This window comes from Mya arenaria, chromosome 4, assembly GCF_026914265.1.
Source record: "Mya arenaria isolate MELC-2E11 chromosome 4, ASM2691426v1".
Taxonomy (NCBI): Eukaryota; Metazoa; Mollusca; class Bivalvia; order Myida; family Myidae; genus Mya; species Mya arenaria.
This window is the reverse complement of record NC_069125.1, coordinates 56,302,730-56,325,632: the sequence shown is the minus strand read 5'-3', so window position 1 is coordinate 56,325,632 and position 22,903 is coordinate 56,302,730. Positions and strand designations below refer to the sequence as shown.

The 22,903-nt window shown below is 37.1% G+C and overlaps 2 protein-coding genes across 5 annotated transcripts in view; one reads left to right on the top strand and one right to left on the bottom strand.

Moving 5' to 3' along the window:
- The window catches only part of LOC128229921 (transcription elongation factor SPT5-like), a 33,572-nt gene extending 19,841 nt beyond the window's left edge, over window positions 1–13,731 (top strand). For all 3 annotated transcript variants that reach the window (XM_052941829.1, XM_052941827.1, XM_052941828.1), the window contains exons 10-25: window positions 73–137; window positions 389–494; window positions 2,789–2,864; window positions 3,144–3,298; window positions 3,533–3,688; window positions 3,945–4,042; window positions 4,324–4,393; window positions 6,735–6,860; window positions 7,189–7,317; window positions 7,613–7,799; window positions 9,714–9,819; window positions 10,039–10,272; window positions 10,509–10,648; window positions 11,309–11,553; window positions 11,716–11,811; window positions 12,366–13,731. In XM_052941829.1, coding sequence (XP_052797789.1) covers window positions 73–137; window positions 389–494; window positions 2,789–2,864; window positions 3,144–3,298; window positions 3,533–3,688; window positions 3,945–4,042; window positions 4,324–4,393; window positions 6,735–6,860; window positions 7,189–7,317; window positions 7,613–7,799; window positions 9,714–9,819; window positions 10,039–10,272; window positions 10,509–10,648; window positions 11,309–11,553; window positions 11,716–11,811; window positions 12,366–12,509 — 2,133 coding nt within the window. In that variant the 3' untranslated portion in view covers window positions 12,510–13,731. The remainder of the gene's footprint in view (window positions 1–72; window positions 138–388; window positions 495–2,788; window positions 2,865–3,143; window positions 3,299–3,532; window positions 3,689–3,944; window positions 4,043–4,323; window positions 4,394–6,734; window positions 6,861–7,188; window positions 7,318–7,612; window positions 7,800–9,713; window positions 9,820–10,038; window positions 10,273–10,508; window positions 10,649–11,308; window positions 11,554–11,715; window positions 11,812–12,365) is intronic.
- Window positions 13,525–21,425, bottom strand: LOC128229922 (uncharacterized). 2 transcript variants are annotated; one of them, XM_052941831.1, is made up of 8 exons: window positions 21,373–21,425; window positions 20,893–21,036; window positions 20,244–20,271; window positions 20,057–20,091; window positions 15,139–15,282; window positions 14,552–14,579; window positions 14,061–14,413; window positions 13,525–13,894 (listed from the first exon to the last, which is right to left on the bottom strand). In XM_052941831.1, exons 1-8 carry the CDS (start codon window positions 21,383–21,385, stop codon window positions 13,875–13,877), a joined length of 765 nt encoding a protein of 254 aa, XP_052797791.1. In that variant the 5' UTR covers window positions 21,386–21,425; the 3' UTR covers window positions 13,525–13,874. The 2 variants fall into 2 exon arrangements, with proteins under 2 accessions (XP_052797791.1, XP_052797790.1); XM_052941830.1 differs by lacking the exon at window positions 21,373–21,425 and adding an exon at window positions 21,210–21,269.
- Between the last annotated feature and the right edge of the window lie 1,478 nt (window positions 21,426–22,903).

The following is a 22,903-nucleotide window of genomic DNA, read 5'->3' as shown; positions in this document are numbered from 1 at the left end:
TGTGCATTTTTTTGTCATGCTAGAACTGTTTTCTGATGTTTAGATGGTTAAATTGATTGGAAACTATTGCAGGATGCAGACAGAAAGAAGCCAAAGAGAAGACCGCCTCAAAAGCTGTTTAGCATGGATGAAATCAAGTAAGTAAAGTTTGGTATTGGAAATGATATGATAAAGAAGTCCAATAACGAAAGGTCACCTCAAAAGTTGTCCAGCGTGGATGAAATCAAGAAAGTTTGGTATCTGAAATGATGATACTGTGAAATAGTCCAATAACAGTTTACATTCCATTCTCATTTTAAGTGTGCAAAGTATTTTATAGGTAGAACATTGTTTGCATTTTTCTTACTTTTGATGGTGTTTAATAAATAGGTAATGATTCTCACTTCAGAGCAATAGGAGGTGAAGTGACATTTGATGGAGATTTCCTCCTCTTTGAAGGCAACAAGTACAGCAGGCGAGGATTCCTCTTCAAAACATTTGTCATGTCAGCCATTGTAAGTTTAACACAGGGTTTAGGTTGGTTTTTCTATTTTAGGAACACAGCAATAAGCCATGTTTGATTAAGGTGTATGATACTGTATGTAAAAAGTGAAAATCTGCTTGAACTGTCTATTTATGAGTAACAGACGGATAAGTAGAAGGCCTGCCTAAATTCAGAGCTGTTCCTGATCTCAGGCACCTTGTTTCCTGAAATTACGTAAGTAATTACAGAATAACTTGCTCAATTTATAGATAATGTTAATTAAAAAAAAATGGTAAAAAACTTGAAAGACAGTTGTTTAGGAGCAGGAAATGTATTTGAGTAATTCAAAAAACAAGAACTGTTTTTGCATATTTAACGAGTTTTCAAGTAATTGGGCCCAGGCTTTTAAGCATCAGGCTTATCAGGACTAGGAATGTTCATTCATTAGGAGGCCTTAACTAGAGATGATAGTTTACCAGACTAGGAATGTTCATTGATTAGGAGGCCTTAAGAAGAGATGATAGTTTACCAGACTAGGAATGTTCATTCATTAGGAGGCCTTAAGGAGAGATGATAGTTTACCAGACTAGGAATGTTCATTCATTAGGAGGCCTTAAGGAGAGATGATAGTTTACCAGACTAGGAATGTTCATTCATTAGGAGGCCTTAAGAAGAGATGATAGTTTACTAGACTAGGAATGTTCATTCATTAGGAGGCCTTAAGGAGAGATGATAGTTTACCAGACTAGGAATGTTCATTCATTAGGAGGCCTCAAGGAGAGATGATAGTTTACCAGACTAGGAATGTTCATTCATTAGGAGGCCTCAAGGAGAGATGATAGTTTACCAGACTAGGAATGTTCATTCATTAGGAGGCCTTAAGGAGAGATGATAGTTTACTAGACTAGGAATGTTCATTCATTAGGAGGCCTTAAGAAGAGATGATAGTTTACTAGACTAGGAATGTTCATTCATTAGGAGGCCTTAAGAAGAGATGATAGTTTACCCGACTAGGAATGTTCATTCATTAGGAGGCCTTAAGAAGAGATGATAGTTTACCCGACTAGGAATGTTCATTCATTAGGAGGCATTAAGGAGAGATGATAGTTTACTAGACTAGGAATGTTCATTCATTAGGAGGCCTTAAGAAGAGATGATAGTTTACCAGACTAGGAATGTTCATTCATTAGGAGGCCTTAAGGAGAGATGATAGTTTACCAGACTTGGAATGTTCATTCATTAGGAGGCCTTAACTGGAGATGATAGTTTGCCAGACTAGGAATGTTCATTCATTAGGAGGCCTTAAGAAGAGATGGAAGTTTGCCAGACTTGGAATGTTCATTCATAAGGAGGCCTTAAGGAGAGATGATAGTTTACCAGACTAGGAATGTTCATTCATTAGGAGGCCTTAAGGAGAGATGATAGTTTACCAGACTAGGAATGTTCATTCATTAGGAGGCCTTAAGGAGAGATGATAGTTTACCAGACTAAAAATGTTGATTCATTAGAAGGCCTTAAGGAGAGATGATAGTTTACCAGACTAGGAATGTTCATTTATTAGGAGGCCTTAAGGAGAGATGATAGTTTACCAGACTAGGAATGTTCATTCATTAGGAGGCATTAAGAAGAGATGATAGTTTACCAGACTAGGAATGTTCATTGATTAGGAGGCCTTAAGGAGAGATGATAGTTTACCAGACTAGGAATGTTCATTGATTAGGAGGCCTTAAGGAGAGATGATAGTTTACCAGACTAGGAATGTTCATTGATTAGGAGGCCTTAAGGAGAGATGATAGTTTACTAGACTAGGAATGTTCATTCATTAGGAGGCCTTAAGGAGAGATGATAGTTTACCAGACTAAAAATGTTGATTCATTAGAAGGCCTTAAGGAGAGATGATAGTTTACCAGACTAGGAATGTTCATTTATTAGGAGGCCTTAAGGAGAGATGATAGTTTACTAGACTAGGAATGTTCATTCATTAGGAGGCCTTAAGAAGAGATGATAGTTTACCAGACTAGGAATGTTCATTCATTAGGAGGCCTTAAGAAGAGATAATAGTTTACCAGACTAGGAATGTTCAGGAGGCCTTAAGAAGAGATGATAGTTTGCCAGACTAGAAATGTTCATTCATTAGGAGGCCTAAAGAAGAGATGGTAGTTTACCAGACTAGGAATGTTCATTCATTTGGAGGCCTTAAGAAGAGATGATAGTTTTCCAGTGTCTTAAATTATTGGTGTGACTTGGTCATGTATTTTTGTAGAGCAAATTTGGTACGGTTGTGTTTTTTTATATTTGATTTGTAAGATATTTAAATGATTTCAGGTTGCCGAAGGGGTGAAACCTACACTAGCTGAATTGGAGAAGTTTGAGGATCAACCTGATGCAGTCAACATAACTGGTATACTTAATACTATGGACATGTGGTTAAAGGTCTCTGACGATATCTCATTGGGTTGGCCAAGATAGTGGACATTTTTACTTCTGCTGTGTGCTTATTTATATACACAACTGTCATACGAGTTCTTTACTTCTTTCTCAAAATATTTCACTTCAGATCAAAAGCAGCTTTGCTTTCAATTAACAATGCTCTGTAACAATTCATGAACATTTATATTTTGTTAAGAACATTGCTATATATGCATGCAATGAAGAATTAACCTCCAGAACATTTTGACAGTGATCCCTGACAAGAGTGCGGGTGAGGTTACTCACAACTTCATCCCCGGGGACGTGGTAGAGGTGTGTGATGGGGAGTTAATCCACCTGCAGGGAAAGATCATCAGCATCGACGCAGACAAGATCACCATGATACCCAAACATGAGGACCTTAAGGTACAATAAATACTCCACTAAAACATTCAATAAACAACTTGAATCCAAAAGAAGAGTTATAGTGTTTTCATTGGACTACATAGTTAATTGGCTAATACATTGAACAAAATCAGGTTAGTAGAGCAGATTTTTTATAAAAATATGGCATTTCTTTCAAGATACTATACAGCATGTTATTGTGATTACCACAATAGTCACATGTTTAACATTGATTTAACTATTTGTATTGTTTAGGATCCTCTGGAGTTCCCTGCCCATGAGTTGAAGAAGCATTTTAAGACAGGGGATCACGTGAAGGTGATCGGGGGCAAGTATGAGGGTGACACTGGCCTCATTGTCCGAGTGGAGGATCAAATCGTTGTGCTCTTCTCAGATCTTACCATGCATGAAGTAAGTTTTGTTGCAAAATTTGTAAGCAAAAAGGGACAGTTTAGTGACTAACTTAACCAAAGAAAAACTTTTTATCAAAGTTTGATAGTTACAGTGTTACAGAATTTCTGAAGTCAAAAAGTATTCTAGTCATTTTGAAGAATTTATGTAATCAAAAGTTATAGTTTCGAATAGAAAGTTGTGTTAGAGAATTGATTATCACGTTAGATATATAAGGTAACAGTAAGGTCCTATTAAATGCTCATGATATTTGCAGCTGAAAGTGTTGCCAAAGGACCTTCAGCTGTGTGCTGACATGGCAACAGGCGTGGACTCATTGGGACAGTTCCAGTTCGGTGATCTTGTACATCTTGAGTGAGTATAATTGTTGGGGAAGGTCTCAGGTTTGATTTTTCAGGTATTGTAACTGCAAGTGCTTTTGTAGTTTGTTTTTGGATTCATTGAAACATTCCCATTTTGGAAATGCAATATCAAGCATGGTTGTTGACATGTAATCTGGATATTGGTAGTACTTTTAAGCGACTGACCTGAAAGTTGCTTTATACATATCTTCTGACAGTCAAGTTTCACTTCAAATTGAAAACAAAATGATAACATATAATTGTACTTTATTTTATGCTGGTGATATGTTTCAGTCCCCAGACTGTTGGTGTGATTGTGCGGTTGGAGAAAGAAAACTTCCAGGTCCTCAGTATGCACAATAAGGTAAACACGAGAGTACACAGTTATCCAACCAATACTTGACAGTTATCCAACAAATACATAGATATCTAACCAGTACATGCCAGTTATCCAACAAATACATGCCAGTTATCCAACAAATACATGCCAGTTATTCAACAAATACATGCCAGTTATCCAACCAGTACATGCCAGTTATCCAACAAATACATGCCAGTTATCCAACAAATACATGACAGATATCCAACCAGTACATGCCAGTTATCCAACAAATACATGACAGAAATCCAACCAGTACATGCCAGTTATCCAACAAATACATATCAGTTATCCAACAAATACATGCCAGTTATCCAACAAATACATGCCAGTTATCCAACAAATACATGCCAGTTATCCAACAAATACATGTCAGTTATCCAACACATACATGTCAGTTATCCAACCAGTACATGCCAGTTATCCAACAAATACATGCCAGTTATCCAACAAATACATATCAGTTATCCAACAAATACATGCCAGTTATCCAACAAATACATGACAGATATCCAACAAATACATGCCAGTTATCCAAAAAATACATGACAGATGTCCAACCAGTACATGCCAGTTATCCAACCAGTACATGCCAGTTATCCAACAAATACATGACAGATATCCAACAAATACATGCCAGTTATCCAACAAATACATGCCAGTTATCCAACAAATACATATCAGTTATCCAACAAATACATGACAGATATCCAACAAATACATGCCAGTTATCCAAAAAATACATGTCAGTTATCCAACCAGTACATGCCAGTTATCCAACCAGTACATGCCAGTTATCCAACCAGTACATGCCAGTTATCCAACCAGTACATGCCAGTTATCCAACCAGTACATGCCAATTATCCAACCAGTACAAGCCAGTTATCCAACAAATACATGACAGAAATCCAACCAGTACATGCCAGTTATCCAACCAGTACAAGCCAGTTATCCAACAAATACATGCCAGTTATCCAAAAAATACATGTCAGTTATCCATCCAGTACATGCCAGTTATCCAACCAGTACATGCCAGTTATCCAACCAGTACATGCCAGTTATCCAACCAGTACATGCCAGTTATCCAACCAGTACAAGCCAGTTATCCAACAAATACATGCCAGTTATCCAACCAGTACTGGTTGAGAAGCAGTTTCCGACAGAAAGGAGTTTCCGACAAATCGCTTTTTCGCGTACTTTCTTTAGATCTTCATAAAGAAGGTACTGTAATTCAACAATGTGGTAACTAGGCAATCAAAAGTTGAAATTCTAACCGAGACACGTAAGTTACTTTTATTATTATTTAATGTTTAATGTTTATTTATCATTTTGTACACAAACTTGCACGTGGGGGATCGGCACGTGCCGCGTATTGCGCATGCGTGTGAACCTAATTTGCATATCTATGAATAGCTACAAGGTTTTCCTTAATTGACTTATACAAACGATGATCATTGTGTACATATTTGTGAACACTGGTGTCATGCTTGTTTCGCACCTACATTCACTTAAATGTATACAAACAAAAGTTTATATCAGAAATGAATCAAAATATCATTGATATTCAGTGTCTGCCTGATTTCGAGTATGAATTGACTGTCGTAAATTTTAAGGTTTAAATTTTTCGTAAATCCTGAAAAATTAAATAATATTTCTCTTATTAAAGTCTTATATTTAGTTTATTAAATAAACGGATAATAAAAACACACAATAGGCACATAAATCCGCCCCGCATTCGATTTGTCGGAAACTGCTTCTCATCACAAGCTAATCAGAACAGTGTAAGTACCCTCTTTGCGCCCCTATTAGATATACTATGTGTGACGTCACACATGTGAAAAATATATCGACAATAGCAGCTTGAGCTGTAGTTATCTAAAATGTGAACAATATTAGTAGGTATTTAAACACGTATAAATAATTCAATAAAAACGTATAAAAACTGTCGGAAACTGCTTCTCCACCAGTACATGCCAGTTATCCAACAAATACATGCCAGTTATCCAACAAATACATTACAGATATCCAACCAGTACATGTCAGTTATCCAACACATACATGTCAGTTATCCAACCAGTACATGCCAGTTATCCAACAAATACATGTCAGTTATCCAACCAATACATGTCAGTTATCTAACAAATACATGTCAGTTATCTTTTCAACTTTATTAATGGAATTTGTAGTGCAGCATTGTGAACAAGTAGCAAAATTACTAATCACTGTTTTAAAGTTTCTGTTTGCATATTTGAAGTTTGAACCCTTTTGAGCCTAGAAATGTCTTTCACATGCTGGTATATACAGTTATATTTGATATAATGTAAAGGTGATGAACGTGAAGCCTCAGGCCATCACAAGGAAGAAGGACACGAAACATGCTGTAGCCCTCGATTCAGAGAACAACAATGTATGTGTGAAGGACATTGTCAAGGTCGTGGATGGGCCACACTCTGTAAGTAGACACTCTCTACTGGATCACCCATAATTTGGCAATATATCATATCTGATTCCTTGCTGAATTCTTTTGTGTTAAGTTTTAACTTGTCAGAAACTGTCACTTTTTCATTGCTGAAGCTTCTACAACAATCGGTTCTGACTACATCATTTCTTTTTAAATTTACTGTCAGTTAAAAACAACATTTAAATAGATTTTGTTTATTGCTGTTGCTTAAGTCATTCAATATGCTGTGACGACTTACATTTTATCCGAAGGGTCAAGATGTCCAGATCAAATACTTGTACCATAGTTATGCTATAATGAATGACATTTATATCCACAGGGTCGAGATGGTGAGATCAAGCACCTGTACCGCAGTTTTGCCTTCCTGCTTTCCCGCAAGATGACAGACAATGGAGGATACTTTGTCTGCAAAACCAGGCATCTGGTTCAGGCTGGTGGTTCATCCAAGGTAGTTACACTTTTGTTTTATGTATACATATAACATTGGGAAGGTTCTTTTGTAGCAGAATAAGCTTTGCTGAAATGCATGTTGTGAAACATGAATAAAGTTAACAGTTTTAGAATGTTCTTTTGTTCTCCCTATTTTTTGTCTGCTTATTGTAGATAGGTTTTTAGATGTCCACACATTTACATAAGGATTGATAAAAGCATATTTTTACAAGTATTATAATAAGGCTGTAACCATACAGTGATCTACTCAACCATTCAGGTTTTAACACTTTCCTATCTATTTCTTTCTGCAGGCTAATGTTTCAGTGGGAATGCCAGGGTTCATGTCCCCGCGCCTGTCCAGTCCCGCACACCCAGGGTCTGGAGGCTCCACCCCAGGGAGGGGTAGGGGCCGTGGGGGGCCAGGGGGTGGACCTGGGGTGAAGAGGGATCGTGAAATGATTGGTCAGACTGTCAGGATCATACAAGGACCTTTTAAAGGTAGATGCAGTCACAGCAAGTTCTAGTTAACGAATTACTATCCATGAAAATAGGCTTATGGATGCTTACATGTGTTATCTACTTTAATCTGCATTTGAGAGTTGTCTGTAAGCAAGTTGAAATGTTTTTATACAAATTCTCATATCTTATGCTGCAATAACTATTCATATTCAAGTTTTTGAATGAAATATAAATGGTCATGTTTTTCATCCATGTACATTCTTCTATTTAATTATGCCCCCTTTTGAAAAAAGTGGGGTATATTGTTTTGCACATGTCGGTCGGTCGGTCGGTCGGTCGGTCGGTCTGTCTGTCTGTCGGTCGGTCGGTCGGAATACCAAATGGTTTCCGATCAATAACTTGAGAACGCTTTGACCGAGGGACCTCATACTTGGTATGTGTATTGGTCATCACCAGCAGATGAACCCTATTGATTTTGAGGTCAGTGGGTCAAAGGTCAAGGTCAGTGTGACCTTTACATGAAAAAACGGTTTCCGATCAATAACTTGAGAACGCTTTGACCCAGGAACCTCATACTTGGTAGGTGTATTGGTCATGACCAGCAGATGAACCCTATTGATTTTGAGGTCAAAGGTCAAGGTCAGTGTGACCTTAACATGAAAAACGGTTTCCGATCAATAACTTGAGAACGCTTTGACCCAGGGACCTCATACTAGGTAGGCTTATTGGTCATGACCAGCAGATGAACCCTATTGATTTTGAGGTCAGTGGGTCAAAGGTCAAGGTCAGTGTGACCTTTACATGAAAAACGGTTTCCGATCAATAACTTGAGAACGCTTTGACCCAGGGACCTCATACTTGGTAGTTGTATTGGTCATGACCAGCAGATGAACCCTATTGATTTTGAGGTCAAAGGTCAAGGTCAGTGTGACCTTAACATGAAAAACGGTTTCCGATCAATAACTTGAGAACGCTTTGACCCAGGGACCTCATACTAGGTAGGCTTATTGGTCATGACCAGCAGATGAACCCTATTGATTTTGAGGTCAGTGGGTCAAAGGTCAAGGTCAGTGTGACCTTAACATGAAAAACGGTTTCCGATCAATAACTTGAGAACGCTTTGACCCAGGGACCTCATACTAGGTAGGCTTATTGGTCATGACCAGCAGATGAACCCTATTGATTTTGAGGTCAGTGGGTCAAAGGTCAAGGTCAGTGTGACCTTTACATGAAAAACGGTTTCCGATCAATAACTTGAGAACGCTTTGACCCAGGAACCTCATACTTGGTAGGTGTATTGGTCATGACCAGCAGATGAACCCTATTGATTTTGAGGTCAGTGGGTCAAAGGTCAAGGTCAGTGTGACCTTAACATGAAAAACGGTTTCCGATCAATAACTTGAGAACGCTTTGACCCAGGGACCTCATACTAGGTAGGCTTATTGGTCATGACCAGCAGATGAACCCTATTGATTTTGAGGTCAGTGGGTCAAAGGTCAAGGTCAGTGTGACTGTAAGCTGAAAAAAGGTTTTCTGATTGTCCATATTTTATTTTCTTATATAGTAGACAGTAGAAATTTATATGTCACTAAATGCATGAGTTGAAGTATCAGTTTTCAGTGAACATCTAGTTTAATTATGCCCCCCTTCGAAGCAGAGGGGTTATATAATTGCTTTGCACATGTCGGTCGGTCTGTTGGAAGACCAAAGCTTGTCCGAGTGATAACTCAACAATTCCCGGACCTATGGTCATCAAACTTGACATGAAGATTAGGTATGACCAGTAGATGACCTGCCTCATATGCATCCAATGACAAATCAGCTGTCATTTCAGTCCATGCATATTTCATTCAATTGTCCAAATATTTCTGGCAACTTGGCGCTCAGGGGGCATAATGTTTGACAAACATCTCTTGTTGTACCTGGTTTATTACTATGATATTCCCTTTACAGGTTATATTGGTATGGTTAAGGACTGCACAGAGAGCGCTGCGAGAGTGGAGCTACATTCCAGCTGTAAAACCATCTCTGTGGACAAGTCTCGCCTTGCCTCTCTCACGTATGTTACAGTCCTAAATAATCTTGGTCCCCAAAATTTGATTTATTGTTTTATTTGTGCTGCATTCTTATACAGCTTTAATTTCTAAAAGTTTTCTAAAGAATACTTCGAAAAGTAATCATTACAGGATATACAGAAAGCTTTGCTGTAAAGGTTACTTAGGTTTGCATTAGATTTGTATTTGTAATATCACATTTCCACTTTCTTTTAATTTTTCAGAGGGCAGAGGCCTGGTGCTGGAGGCAGGACCTCCACACATGGTGGACGGACGCCTGTGTATGGGGGACAGACTCCTATGTATGGTTCTCGCACACCCATGTACGGTTCCCAGACCCCTCTGCATGATGGGAGCCGCACACCCCACTATGGCTCACAGACACCCCAACATGAGGGCAGTATGACCCCAGGACGGGCAGGCGCCTGGGATCCAGCCAATCCTAACACACCAAGCAGGTAGGAAAAAACCTAGTCATATGTTTGTATGTTGTACTGCATCAGTATTTCCTTAAGATATTCTCACAGGCATTATTTGTTTTGTTAATCTATACTGTCTCCTTGTTTCTTGCTTTGAAGTTAATTTAAGGTGCCTCAAATTTATGATTATTTGAAAGCTTCCATGTATTAATTGTTCAATGCATCTAGACATCACTGTTTAAGTTAATATTTATAAATATTTCCTTCCTTTTCAGACAATCAGATTTTGACTACAACCTTGATGACTCTGTGTCCCCAGCCTCCGATGTCCGGAGCCCTGTGGGCGGCCCCTTCACTCCACAGACTCCCGGCACAGCCTACTCCCCCTATGGACCATCCCCATCATCATATCAAGGTGAGGCCTGTGTTTATAGTTCTTGACATCCTTGAAATGTATAGTATTTCGTTCGAAGTGCACCAAAAGCAGTTGTAGCCATTTTAACTGACACTTTAATCCTAATTTCAATTTATCAAAAACATTGGATACTCTGTATTTATTTACATAGTGACAGAAAAGTCATGTTTTGGTTGATATTTTGAAACTTAACAACTAAGCACCACTCATTCTATGGAAGTAAGCATGTTTTCACACAAATAAAGCAATTACTCTCATGTTTTTCATATTCAACAAATAATACATCGTTAATTTAAATATCATTTCAAGATCCCATTAAATAGTAGAAATTATTGATATTCACAATCAATAACAGTCATGTGTGTTTGATTCGGAAAAAAGTCTCTCATATTGTGGAGTATTTAAATGTCTTGTCAAATATGTTTTCATATTAAGTTTTATGATATTTATAGAGGTGACATCTTGAGGAATTATTATCATCATTGTACCAGTTTTGGACTAAGTATAAGTACTGTTTATATAAATGATTACATCAGTTATGTCATTGTTTGTATAGACAAGTTCGTTATCCATTATTGAATCAGATTCTGCATCATTGGATCAGTCCATATCATCACTGATTGGTCGGTATAATGAAAATATTATGATTGTTTATTCCAGCTAACAGCCCTGGCCTGGGTGGCTCCTCCCCCAGTCCCCTGGGTTACCAAGCATCTCCCTCCCCGTCAGCATATGGGGGTTACAGCCCAATGACCCCTGGGGCCCCCTTCACCCCGCAGACACCAGGGACAGCCATGGACCACAGCAATGCAGACTGGCACACTACTGACATTGAGGTGCGCATACGGGAGACCCATGATGACGCCAACCTCATTCACCAGACTGGAGTCATCAGGAGCATCACTGTGAGTACCGATGTAGTATCTGTAAATATATTTACGCACGGGTACTCTTTCAGGAATGGCTGTTTTGTTACTGCACAATCTTGCCAGTGGTTAAATATTTTAAGTTGTAGGAAGTTTCCCCTGTAACCTTCTGTCTGTCAACCGTTACCATGTTCATTGCAGAGTGGGATGTGTTCGGTATTCCTGCCATCAGAGGACAAGGTGGTCAGTATTCCCTGTGAACACCTGGAGCCTGTACAGCCGGAAAAGAGTGACAAGGTAAAATATTGGCGGTTCGCTAATGTCTCTGTCAGCACTACTTTGCTCTTAGATGTTATTGACAAATGTAAAACTATGAGGCAAACAATTGCAATTAATGGTTATGTTACAGTATTTATTGCTGTGAATTAAGAACCTAGGAGATTATCAAATGAAGTCAATGTACCAGGAAGATTGTAAAAAGTTGAAGTTAACTCCAGTGTACCTAAATCCATTAAATCTGGTGCAATGTTAAATGAACATCATAGATCGTTATTTAAGTAAGAGTCTGCAGTCCGCACTAATGAATGATATTATATCAAATATGATCCAAGATGTTTACCTTGTATGCATTTATAATAAGCTTATCTGTTTTTCGAAGGTAAGTCAAAATATTGTGATAGTTTTGGTGTACGGGTCATCGTGCAAAATCTCAAACCTTGGCCATAGGCATGATAATAGCTCAAAGAGTTTTCAAGATATTCATATGAAATTGAGTAGATATTATGCGAGAGAAACAGTTTATATTGCGAGGTCCATAAATGTGGTTTTCACACTGAAATCTCTGTTTCCAGACAAAGGTGATAATGGGAGAGGAGCGAGAGGCAACAGGAACGCTATTGAGTATTGATGGCGGCGAGGGCGTCATTAAACTGGATGGCGGAGACAAGAACATCAAGATGTTGCCTATACGATACCTCTGTAAGATGCCCAGCTAGGGAGCGGGCATGTAAGGTGCAGACAGGCCAGCATTGAGCGATGAAGGGGTGGCGTCACCCCCACGTGTAGTATAGACCTGTGGAATTCATAGAGCAGGAGTGATAGGGAGAAGTGATAAAAACACTAACAGTGCTGAGAAGAAAACTTTACTGTTCGGCTTTCTCATTCTTGTTGATTGCATTTCTGTTCTCATATAACTTGAAGCTTTCAAAATGATTTTTAATATCACTTTGTAAAAACCAGATCCCGATTTCTTGAAAATCTTAAGCATATCCGCTTAAGTATCTTATTTCATTTCAAAGTTGATTATATGGAAAAGAAAAAATCATGATTGTTCTGAAGACAGATTCCTTAAAAGTCTCGACACTCTTTAAAATGAGAATAACAATTTATGCCCAATCAAAATAGGGCGATGAGCTTGATCCTCATTCCTGTTATTAGATTGTTCAAGAAACTGGGGTCAGTTTTTGTTTTCCTGTAAGGAAATATGTTTTTTAATAATGATAATTAACATGTTGTTAACACATTTAGGGAGATCTTTTTGGGCATGTAATTATGCTTGTTGCACAAATCATTGTACACAAGATAAATTGGTTATGTAACATGCTCATTGTTTTATTGTAATGTTATTAGTTTGCATGTAAGTTATCACACTTTTCTATCAAACTTGTATAGTTCTTTTTTGTCACATTCTTGGATTTGATTGCAAACTTAAAAAAATGAACATGTTTTTCTATGCTTTCATTTGTTTTCAAACACCGAAAATTTTTTTTTAAAGTTCCAACAGTTTCCTCTGTTTATTGCACCTGTTGATTATTTATTTTATGCATTAAGCATTTTAAAGTCAAAGTAAACATAATGAGAATGAGGTGACATGCAGTCTGCTGTCAACATCATGCTTACATGTGTATGTACGAAAACGTTTGTAAAAAGATGTAATAAACCTGAACAGTGTACATGAATTCACTAAAACTGGGGCGGTCATAGATATTATTGTGAAGTCAAGAGTCCACATTTCTGAATAACATTTATATACTGAATATGATCCCTAGAGAATATTTCCACATGTTAACACAAGTTTGGAGGAATAAGCTTCTTAGTCATAATTATGTCTTTTTTCTTCAGAAATGCCAATGCCTTTGAATGTTGTGTCTAAATGTATGGTTGAACATGAGAATCATGCTTTGTGAAGGAACATTTCCATTAAAGCATTAAAACATCCAGGCTTTCTCTTGATTTCTCTTCAAACTCCCGTTAAGTAAAGTTAAATGGTGTCAGTTTGATTTATTACTGAGCCTTTTTAATTTGAGTACACATTTTGTAGAATTTTCCACTTGCTTTTATGTCTATCTCGGTATCCGGTTTCACTGTGGTGGCTTCCGTACTGAAAAACGTGCGTAAATACCATTAAAAGTTTTAACTAAGTAGAAAATGGGCATAATGCCTTTGGCCTAAAACATTGCACATATTTTAACTTAATCAAACCAAATCATCTGCCATGGTATTCTAAACAACCCCAGTATATACTATATTTTGGATCAAATTCTAACCTGGTAGTGTTGGAGGTCTGTTCTTGTCGATTTCACAGACTGTTTGGACTACGTATAAAGGCGTACGTTTCACACTTGCGATTTCCGCGCTGTCCCCAATCGTCACGTCACGGGCGACTGTCGGAACGTCTGGCGCCCTGTATTTCGGCATCCTGGAGCCGTCGAAAGTCTCCTGGAGTACGCTTGCGTCTTTTTCCATGGCGGCGTTCACGTGACCATGTATGACGTCATCGGCTGAAGTGACATCGGGTCGAGGTGGCGTGAGGTATTGTGTTGTTGAGACCGTGAGTGGTTGAGCGGAAGTGTCCACCGGCTCGAACATCTCACTGCGATGACGTTCGGCGCCCTGGCATCTTGTAGATCAACCGAATTCATAATTAATTGTATTAACTGTAATTTTGCTATGTGTACTCGGTAAAGCTTTTTTGCGAAATGTTACTGTCTATAGATGTTCTGTTTTGTGAAGTACAACTTCAAAGAAATTAACTTACATGTTTAATTCTGCGCTTCTTCCGTATTCTGGAAAACAATGAAAAAGATTACTTGATTCAATTCTGTGTCTGAAATAAGGTTCACAAGTTGGTTTAAGATGTTTAATATGGATCATACTGGGGAAATAGTTAAGCTGTGCGATTGCATTTTAAAAGGTAAACAATTATAATGAATCTATTAAAAAAACGACATTATGAGACATAAAATATGTCTAATGGGATAGGAGGTGTTGATGAATTAGATGTTAGAAGCGTCTGGAGTTCACCAAGAGAGCATGATTTTGTTATTGCTTGTTGGATCCTGTAAACAAAGATTGTGACAGCATATTCACGCTAGATCGTTTATTATCATTGTCCACGTGCATTGATTATAATATAACGTTAATGATTGTAGCGGGGGGGGGGGGGGGGGGGGGGGGGTATCAATCACTGGTGCATTTACGATAAAAAAAATTGTATCATTTCTTCAGCCTTTAACATTATATCCATGGAGTACGATTATGTGATAGATAATAAATACCCGTGTCAATTTTAGCGCCATGTCCTTTCTAAATGACAGTCCTCACAATTTGATGAACGCCACTTACCGGTGGGTGTTGTTCGGGCGGCACAGTGGCCGTACCGCCGGTATAGGTATCCCCACAGGACAACAGTGGCCAGGAACAGCGCCCCGCCGACGCCGAAAAACACGGCGGACATCAAGTAACAGGCCGCGGGACACATCTCTGTCACTAAAAGGGTCCTGTATATGGTAAGCTATGAGCGATAAATGACTAAATATTAAAATGTTCAAATATCCAAGTAATAACTAGAAGACATGATTGAAGTAAAAGGTTAAATTATTAATCATTAAGATATAACTTCAAGTCATCTAACTGACTTAGAATACGACCTCACTGGCTGATACATTGTCAACGCAAAATCTGACGCAGGGAGTGTGTATCGGATAAGTGGCAGTAGGCGGACCTTTAAACACCCGTGAAAGTTGAAATTCTTAATGATTAAAAACACTTATTATTGCCTATCTGCAATTAAATTGGCTGAAGTGTAGGTTGTGTTCTTAGAATATATGGACTATAAGTTAGTCTATGTATATATGGACTATAACTGAGTCTAAATTCAATAAAGAGAAAGTTTGGCCAACTAATGGTCAGAATAAATTTGATTATTTAGTAAATTATCGTTTTTTCAGTACATGTATAATGTGATCTTAACTTTCAATATTTCGTGTAAGGGAATGTGTCAGTTGAAGGCTTACAAAAAGGATAGTTCTGATACAGTTTTCTCAACAATTATTGCTATTTAATTTTAGATGATGATTCGTTCTTCTGATATAGACGGTTTTCGCTGTTGTTATATGACACTTCACTGATCATGAAATATACATTGCAGTTTTACAGGAATGCACCGCACACTCAATGATAAGGAAAACAGGACATATGCGTCAGCATTTACTGTAAATTGATAAAAATACATGAAAATGAATAATTTAAAAAAAATCCATACCTGCACAGTTCATCATTTTCTATCCTCAATAACATCCAAGCGTTTTATGAATAGAAGTTTCCTCATTCATTTAAAAGTGCTACGATTAGTAATTGAAAAACTAGATAGTTACCATTGTTCATATACTGCACAAGATACCATTTGTTTATATAAAACCACGCCAGATAGTTCCCATTATTCTTATATAAGTGAGAACCTCAGACCACGGGTATGTGTACCGTTGCCAATGGTGGACATTTTCCTGGAATATTCTAAGATGCATAACTTAGACACTTATAGTGACACTTTTATTCAAAATCAATACATACACATGTATAACAAACATCATTTTTGACTGATAAACCTTTAACAACTTACTAAATATTGCATGTATGGAAAATATCAATTACTGATAAGCTTGTAACCGTTTATTTAATAGCAGAAAGCGCAAAAATATTAAATGATTGGTGAATGCTAAAAGATTTACTGTGGTCTAATATAATCTCATAATGTAGAAATACCGTGTTTTATGCTAATTTCTTTCAAATTAAACTTGATATCCTTCATAAGAACCATTGTTTACGACATTTAATCATCATTTTTGGAATATTAAAACATAAGTATTAATTGTGGTAAATTTTATATGGGAGTAAGAGTGCATCTTTAAAATGTGCATGTATTAGTTGACTGCTTTTTAGTTGCATCATTGCCAAAATATAGACATTTTTCTTGAACATTCTAAGATCCGTAATTTGGTCAATTATAATTTCAATTATGTATTAGAAGGCTGCTCAATAGTTTCCTGACTAAGAGGTATTTCGGTTCATTTCATTTGTCTGTAAGAAATATATGTTTATATAAATTTCATCAAAATGTCTTTAAAGTTGATAACTAACGTAATTATCATATGTTGTACTGCAAGCAATTGTATAAAACCGATGAAGTTTTTGGTTTGGTCAAAGTTGTCCAAAATGTTTATTGATTGGTCAATATGTATCCAATAGTAACTACTAACAAATCAAACTGGCTGCTATACTCCTTATCAATATATCGAGAATACACGAAATACATTGGTTTCTTTAATTCATTTTTCCGTCCTAACACATAATACCAAATACATATTCGATGCAGAAAAAAATCCCCTCCAACGACCGACACGAAAACCTCGCTCGCTCGATATTGATCGACCATACTGAACTTGTCTTGCGCAAGCAAACCGCATTTTTTGAGGTTCACTATCACCATTCAAACAATATCGTAACGTCAATTTGAAAACAGAAAAAAAAACAAATACGGCCAAAAATGGCATCAAAGACAGATATTGAGCCTTTACAACTGCTAGTTTGCCTTGCCTTGCCTAACGCCATTCTCACACTCATATTTCAAACGTTTTCCCTAGAACTGTATAAATCATTTTTGTCACATACGTTGTTTTGTTTGCAGACTTATATGATAAAAATATGGTTTTGATGATATTATTTTATGTGTTATGTTTCCTCTGCGAATCTGACGATTTCTACAGTATTCCTCTCTTATTGCATTTGTTGTGTGTTTTTTTTATTTCATTTAAAGCATTCAGAATGGAAATGATGACTATTATAAACGAAAATGCAAAGTAAACCTTCTTTCTTCAGAAATGCCAATTCCTGTGAATGTTGTGTTTAAATGTATGGTTGAGACGTTTAAGTGAACATGAGAATCATGCCTTGTGAAGGAACATTTCCATTAAAGCATTAAAACATCAAGGCTTTCTCTTGATTTCTCTTCAAACTCCTGTTAAGTACAGTTAAACGGTGTCAGTTTGATTTATTACTGAGCCTTTCAATTTGAGTACACAAATTGTAAAATCCTCCACTGGCTTTATGTCTATCTCGGTATCTGGCTTCACTTAGGTGGCTTCCGTACTGAAAAACGTTAACAGTGTCCTGTATATGTACGTAAATACCAATTAAAGTTTTAACTAAGTAGAAAATGGGCATTATGGCTTTGGCCATGATCACTGCAAACATTTTAACTTAATCAAACCAAATGAACTGCAATGGTATTCTAAAGAAACCTAATATTATTAAAATATTTTGGATCAAATTCTAACCTGGTAATGTTGGAGGTCTGTCTTTGTCGATTTCACAGACTGTTGGGATTACGTATGGAGGCTTACGTTTCACACTTGCGATTTTCCCGCTGTCTCCCATCTCGACGTTCTCCGCATCACTGGACTCACTTGAAGATGAGCCAACGTCATTGTCGCTTGACGGAACGTCCGGCGCTCTGTATTTCGGCATCCTGGAGCCGTCGAACGTCTCGTGGAGAATGCTTGCGTCTTTTTTAATAATGGCGGCGTTCACGTGACCATGTATGACGTCATTAGTTGAAGTGACATCAGGTCGAGGTAGCGTGTAGTCGCTCTCTACGGCGCACCGTGTTTTGGAGACCATCTGTGGTGGAGAAGAAGTGTCCACCGACTCGTACATATCGCTTGGATGACCTTGGATGCTCTCGTACCTATAGTAGATCAACATAATGCGTAATTACTTGTATTTACTGTTGACGTAACCTTGTGTTGTGGTAACGATTTGAACGAAATGTTGTAACTGTCTATAAATATACTGTTTGGTGTAGAAAATCTTGTAAGAAATTAACTTACATGTTTAATTCTGTGCTTCTTCCGAAATCTGGAAATAAAGTCAGTATAATTCAGTTATTCAATTTTGTGTATTTTATGGATCATACAGCGGAAATATTATCTTCAACACCTATCCCATAGAGCATGTTTCATATCGCATAACTATTATTGTCAACACAAAACGAAACTTAACATGAATGCTTATCTAGATATAATAAAATCAAATATATTCAGTTAAAAACAGATCTGAGGGAGAAAGTACAATAATCTACTACCGATACTTTCTTCCGTTAAGGATGCAGAGATTAGTGAAATCAAAAAAAAAATTAATCCCCATAAGTATTAACGATTAACCAACAACGTTGTGTTCTGGTAAACATCTACCGCTGTTATAAAATATTTAATCTTTAATCGTCAATCTACCAAATAAATATAAAACTCTTTTTTTTTAAAACTGATAACTATTGGTTAAAAATGATCATGATATGAATTTACATCAAACTATATAGACGAATTTACACGATGGGTGGGTTTGGTATAAGTTGTATACGTTAAAAGCACGCTGGTATTAGCTGGCATACGTTGTTGTATGAGGAGGCCGAAATAAAAAAAAATTGTGCATGCACAACAATTTGGTCGTATGCCGACGTCCTCTCCATAGGCATATTGACGTATTTAGACGTATTAGACGCATGCCTGACGATGGAGTAACTTACTGAACGTGTTGTACCGTACAACTAGCGTGTTATTGGTGTTTTGCCAGCGATTGGAGGTCTCTGTATATTTAAAGGGCCTCTGAGAAGCTCGCCATCACTTCTCTACCCGTCATCCGAAGAGGAGGATGGTGGGGACAATGCGAAGAAGGGTTCATCTTGCCTCTACATTGGCACCTGGCAGACCTCTTGGTTGCTGTCTTTTTCGTTTTCTTGGGTGCTCACTGACTACTGTATGAATGCGGTACTGAGGGTGTGTAAGTTTATTTATAATGGCAAGAATGTAACTTTGGTTAGAACGTCATAGAGTGACTGCACCTTTATCGCGATTAAATCCGCTCACTGCATGACTATCAATTGACAAAATATTATTCCCTAATATGTGTGACTTAACGGTAACGAATCTATCTAGATTTCGGTCAAAAACACAAGTCGATGAAAATAATGACCGGTGTGACCATTTCTGTCCCATCCACGAACAAAGGGCATGCTTTGGTCTAGCTCTATTAAAGGATTCCGTAATCAAAGACTTTGATAGCTAGATATTTTATTATCACTGTAAACGTGCATCGATAATACTGACAGATAATGTTTCGGATGTTTCTGTAGGAGTCTGTGAAACTGGGTGGGATGGGGTGAGGGGGTAAGGGTCGCTTAGGGGCGTAGCTGAGGCGAAGCCGTTACCTATGTACTGTCCGGATTGCTCGACCTCCATTGTTCTTTGAAATATATAATTCATTTTATGAATTTGCAATGTTTAAAAGTTTGCACGCGATAATCCGAAAAACAGCAAGATATAATGCTTATATAGTTATCATAGGATTGAACGTTTCCTGTTATTAGTATTAAACGTTACAGTGTCAATACTTACATTGTCCTTGCACTGTTTAATTGATTCACTGAAACAAAAGTAGTTCTGTAATTTTTGACAGAAAATCATGTGTACAAAATTAATGTTAAACATGATTCCACTCTGATGTATAATAGTTATATTTTTTTCGAGTTTTTAATATTTTCTTTCCAAAATTTTATCCATTTTTAACATATCAGCTTCCGCATTAGATTATGTGATAAACAACGAATAATATTTTAATCAATTTAAGCACCAAGCTCTTGTTTTTAACGATATTTAGCGCCAAAAGCTTATCTTAACTTTGGATGCTCGCCTCCTACCGCATTCGGAGCTCCTCGGCCATTTTTATCGAAAACAACCTCGAATGTATGCCGGTACATCAGTTGAAGTAGTTCGTAAAATTTTGAATCATATCATTTATGAAATGAAGTGTTTTAGAATTGTATTTATTGATCTAAGTTTAAATTGATTGCCAGTGAAGTATATTATTGCAAACATAATTCAGATTTCCAAGAATAAAGTCATAAAGTTTAACTGCTAAATAAAATTACTACGCGATCTACTTGCAGCGGACTTAAACGTACCTCTTTTTGAGTATGTAAACCGTCCAAATACATCCGAGGTTGTTTTTGATAAAAATGGCCGAAGAGTTCCGAATGCCTCCTACCGGTGGGTTTTGTTTGAGCGGCACAGCGACCGTACCGCCGGCATAGATATCCCCACAGGACGATGGTGGCAAGGAAAAGTGACCCGCCGACGCCGAAAAACACGGCAGACATCACGTATCCGGCCCCGGTACCCGTCATCGACTCTACATATATAGAGGGGTGTGTATGCGGTAAGTTATGTGCGATTAATAAATAAATGTTAACATTTTCATTTCCAAAGAATAAATGCACTGTAAGCGAGTCCAAATTAAACAATGAATACACATTTTAAATAAAAGTCGATCAGAGTAAATTGTCCATATTTTAGTACCAGTACCAAGTGCTCTTATAGTTGATACTCCTCGAAGGGATTGTGTCATCACGGATGCAGGGTTTAAAGGCCAACACGGTACTTTCAAAAGGATGGTTTGATTCATGCTTATGAATTAAATGTAATTGAAAAAATAGACATGACATAAAATAAATAAACAAATCCATACCTGTACAGTTCATTTCCTATCCTCAATAACAACCAAGTGTTTATGTATATAAGCTTCCGCATAATTGTTTTGATAACTCAGGTTATCAGTGAGTTTAAAATCCAAATATTTACCGTTGTTCATATATAAATGCGTCAGATATTTACCATTTATGTACCATTGTTCGTATCATGCATAATTGTTTTTTTTTATACTTGCAGCCTTACCAACATTTGGACATTTTTATGAGTATTCTAACAATAAAGAGGTTCAATAAATATCCACGAGTGTAATTCAAAAATATGTCCATTTATATAAAAAAATAAGCAATGTAACAATGTCTTGAAATCCCCAAAACAACATTTGCCCTAAACGATGTCAACAAGTTCCTAAATAATTGAAACAATCTTATATTTTCTAACCTGCCATAAAGATAAACGACTAAGCTACAAGAAAATATCACTTTTTTGCTAGTTCCCGCTACAATTCTATTAGAATCATACGAAATGCGCAGAATCAACACCGAAAACGCTAATTGCAAAACAATTTAGATTTCTGGAATATTTGACATTGGTTAGGGCAACTGTGGTTTGAGGGATTTCTGGACATTTTGTCTATTTAAAATATATAATGCTATTTGTTTTCAAGTAAAAAACTTTTAATTTTATTTGAATGTCATAGTTGTACTTTATGTTTATACTTTTTTATATATCATCAAAGGGCTAAATGGCCACATTTAAGTGTCCAGGCTGTGTGACGGAAACCTGTGGTCTCAGCGAAGTATCGCACACTACAATACGCTCACATTCCTTAAATTCCTATTATTATAAAGGTTAAGACTTTTTTCTCTTAAAAATAATAAGTTGGTAACATTCACCCAGAAATTAGGGTATTAACTTGAATCGTGAAGAGCAAGTTCACCAACTTATTGTATCCAAACAATCGTAGAACCAAGATTAGGTAGTTGGGGCATTGCTCAACCACTCCCCGTGAATAATGGGTGCGGCCAATTATCAATGTGCATTGCCCAACCTCATTGTCCCACACGATTGCCAAACCACATATCTTTATACATTTATATACACATTCAAACAATTAATTGATATAAAGATGTAAAAACATGTGCTAGTATGTGAAACATTTCAAGAATAATCGGAGTTATCAGTTTTATTGATTGTGTTTTTTACCAACAATAACCAAATCTTTCTTAATCAAAAGTCAATTAATACGTTCCCTCGCTATTCGAATGTCAGGTACGCCCGTGTTATTGGATGTGAATCATAACTTTCTTAATCAAACATACCGGTGTGCTTGTAATGGAACTGTTTTAAAGATATATGCAACTTTTTTCGTGATATATAATTCATTACGGATTAGTAACAAACCACATGTATTTAATTTCATTCTTATGCAATGGCCTTTCTTTATCATTCAAATGTCAATGTAGGTCATATGACTGGCTTAGAAAACAAACTCATTGGCTGACACATCAACACAAAATCTGACACATGCTGGTATTGTGCATCTGATGAGTGGCATTAGGCGGACCTTT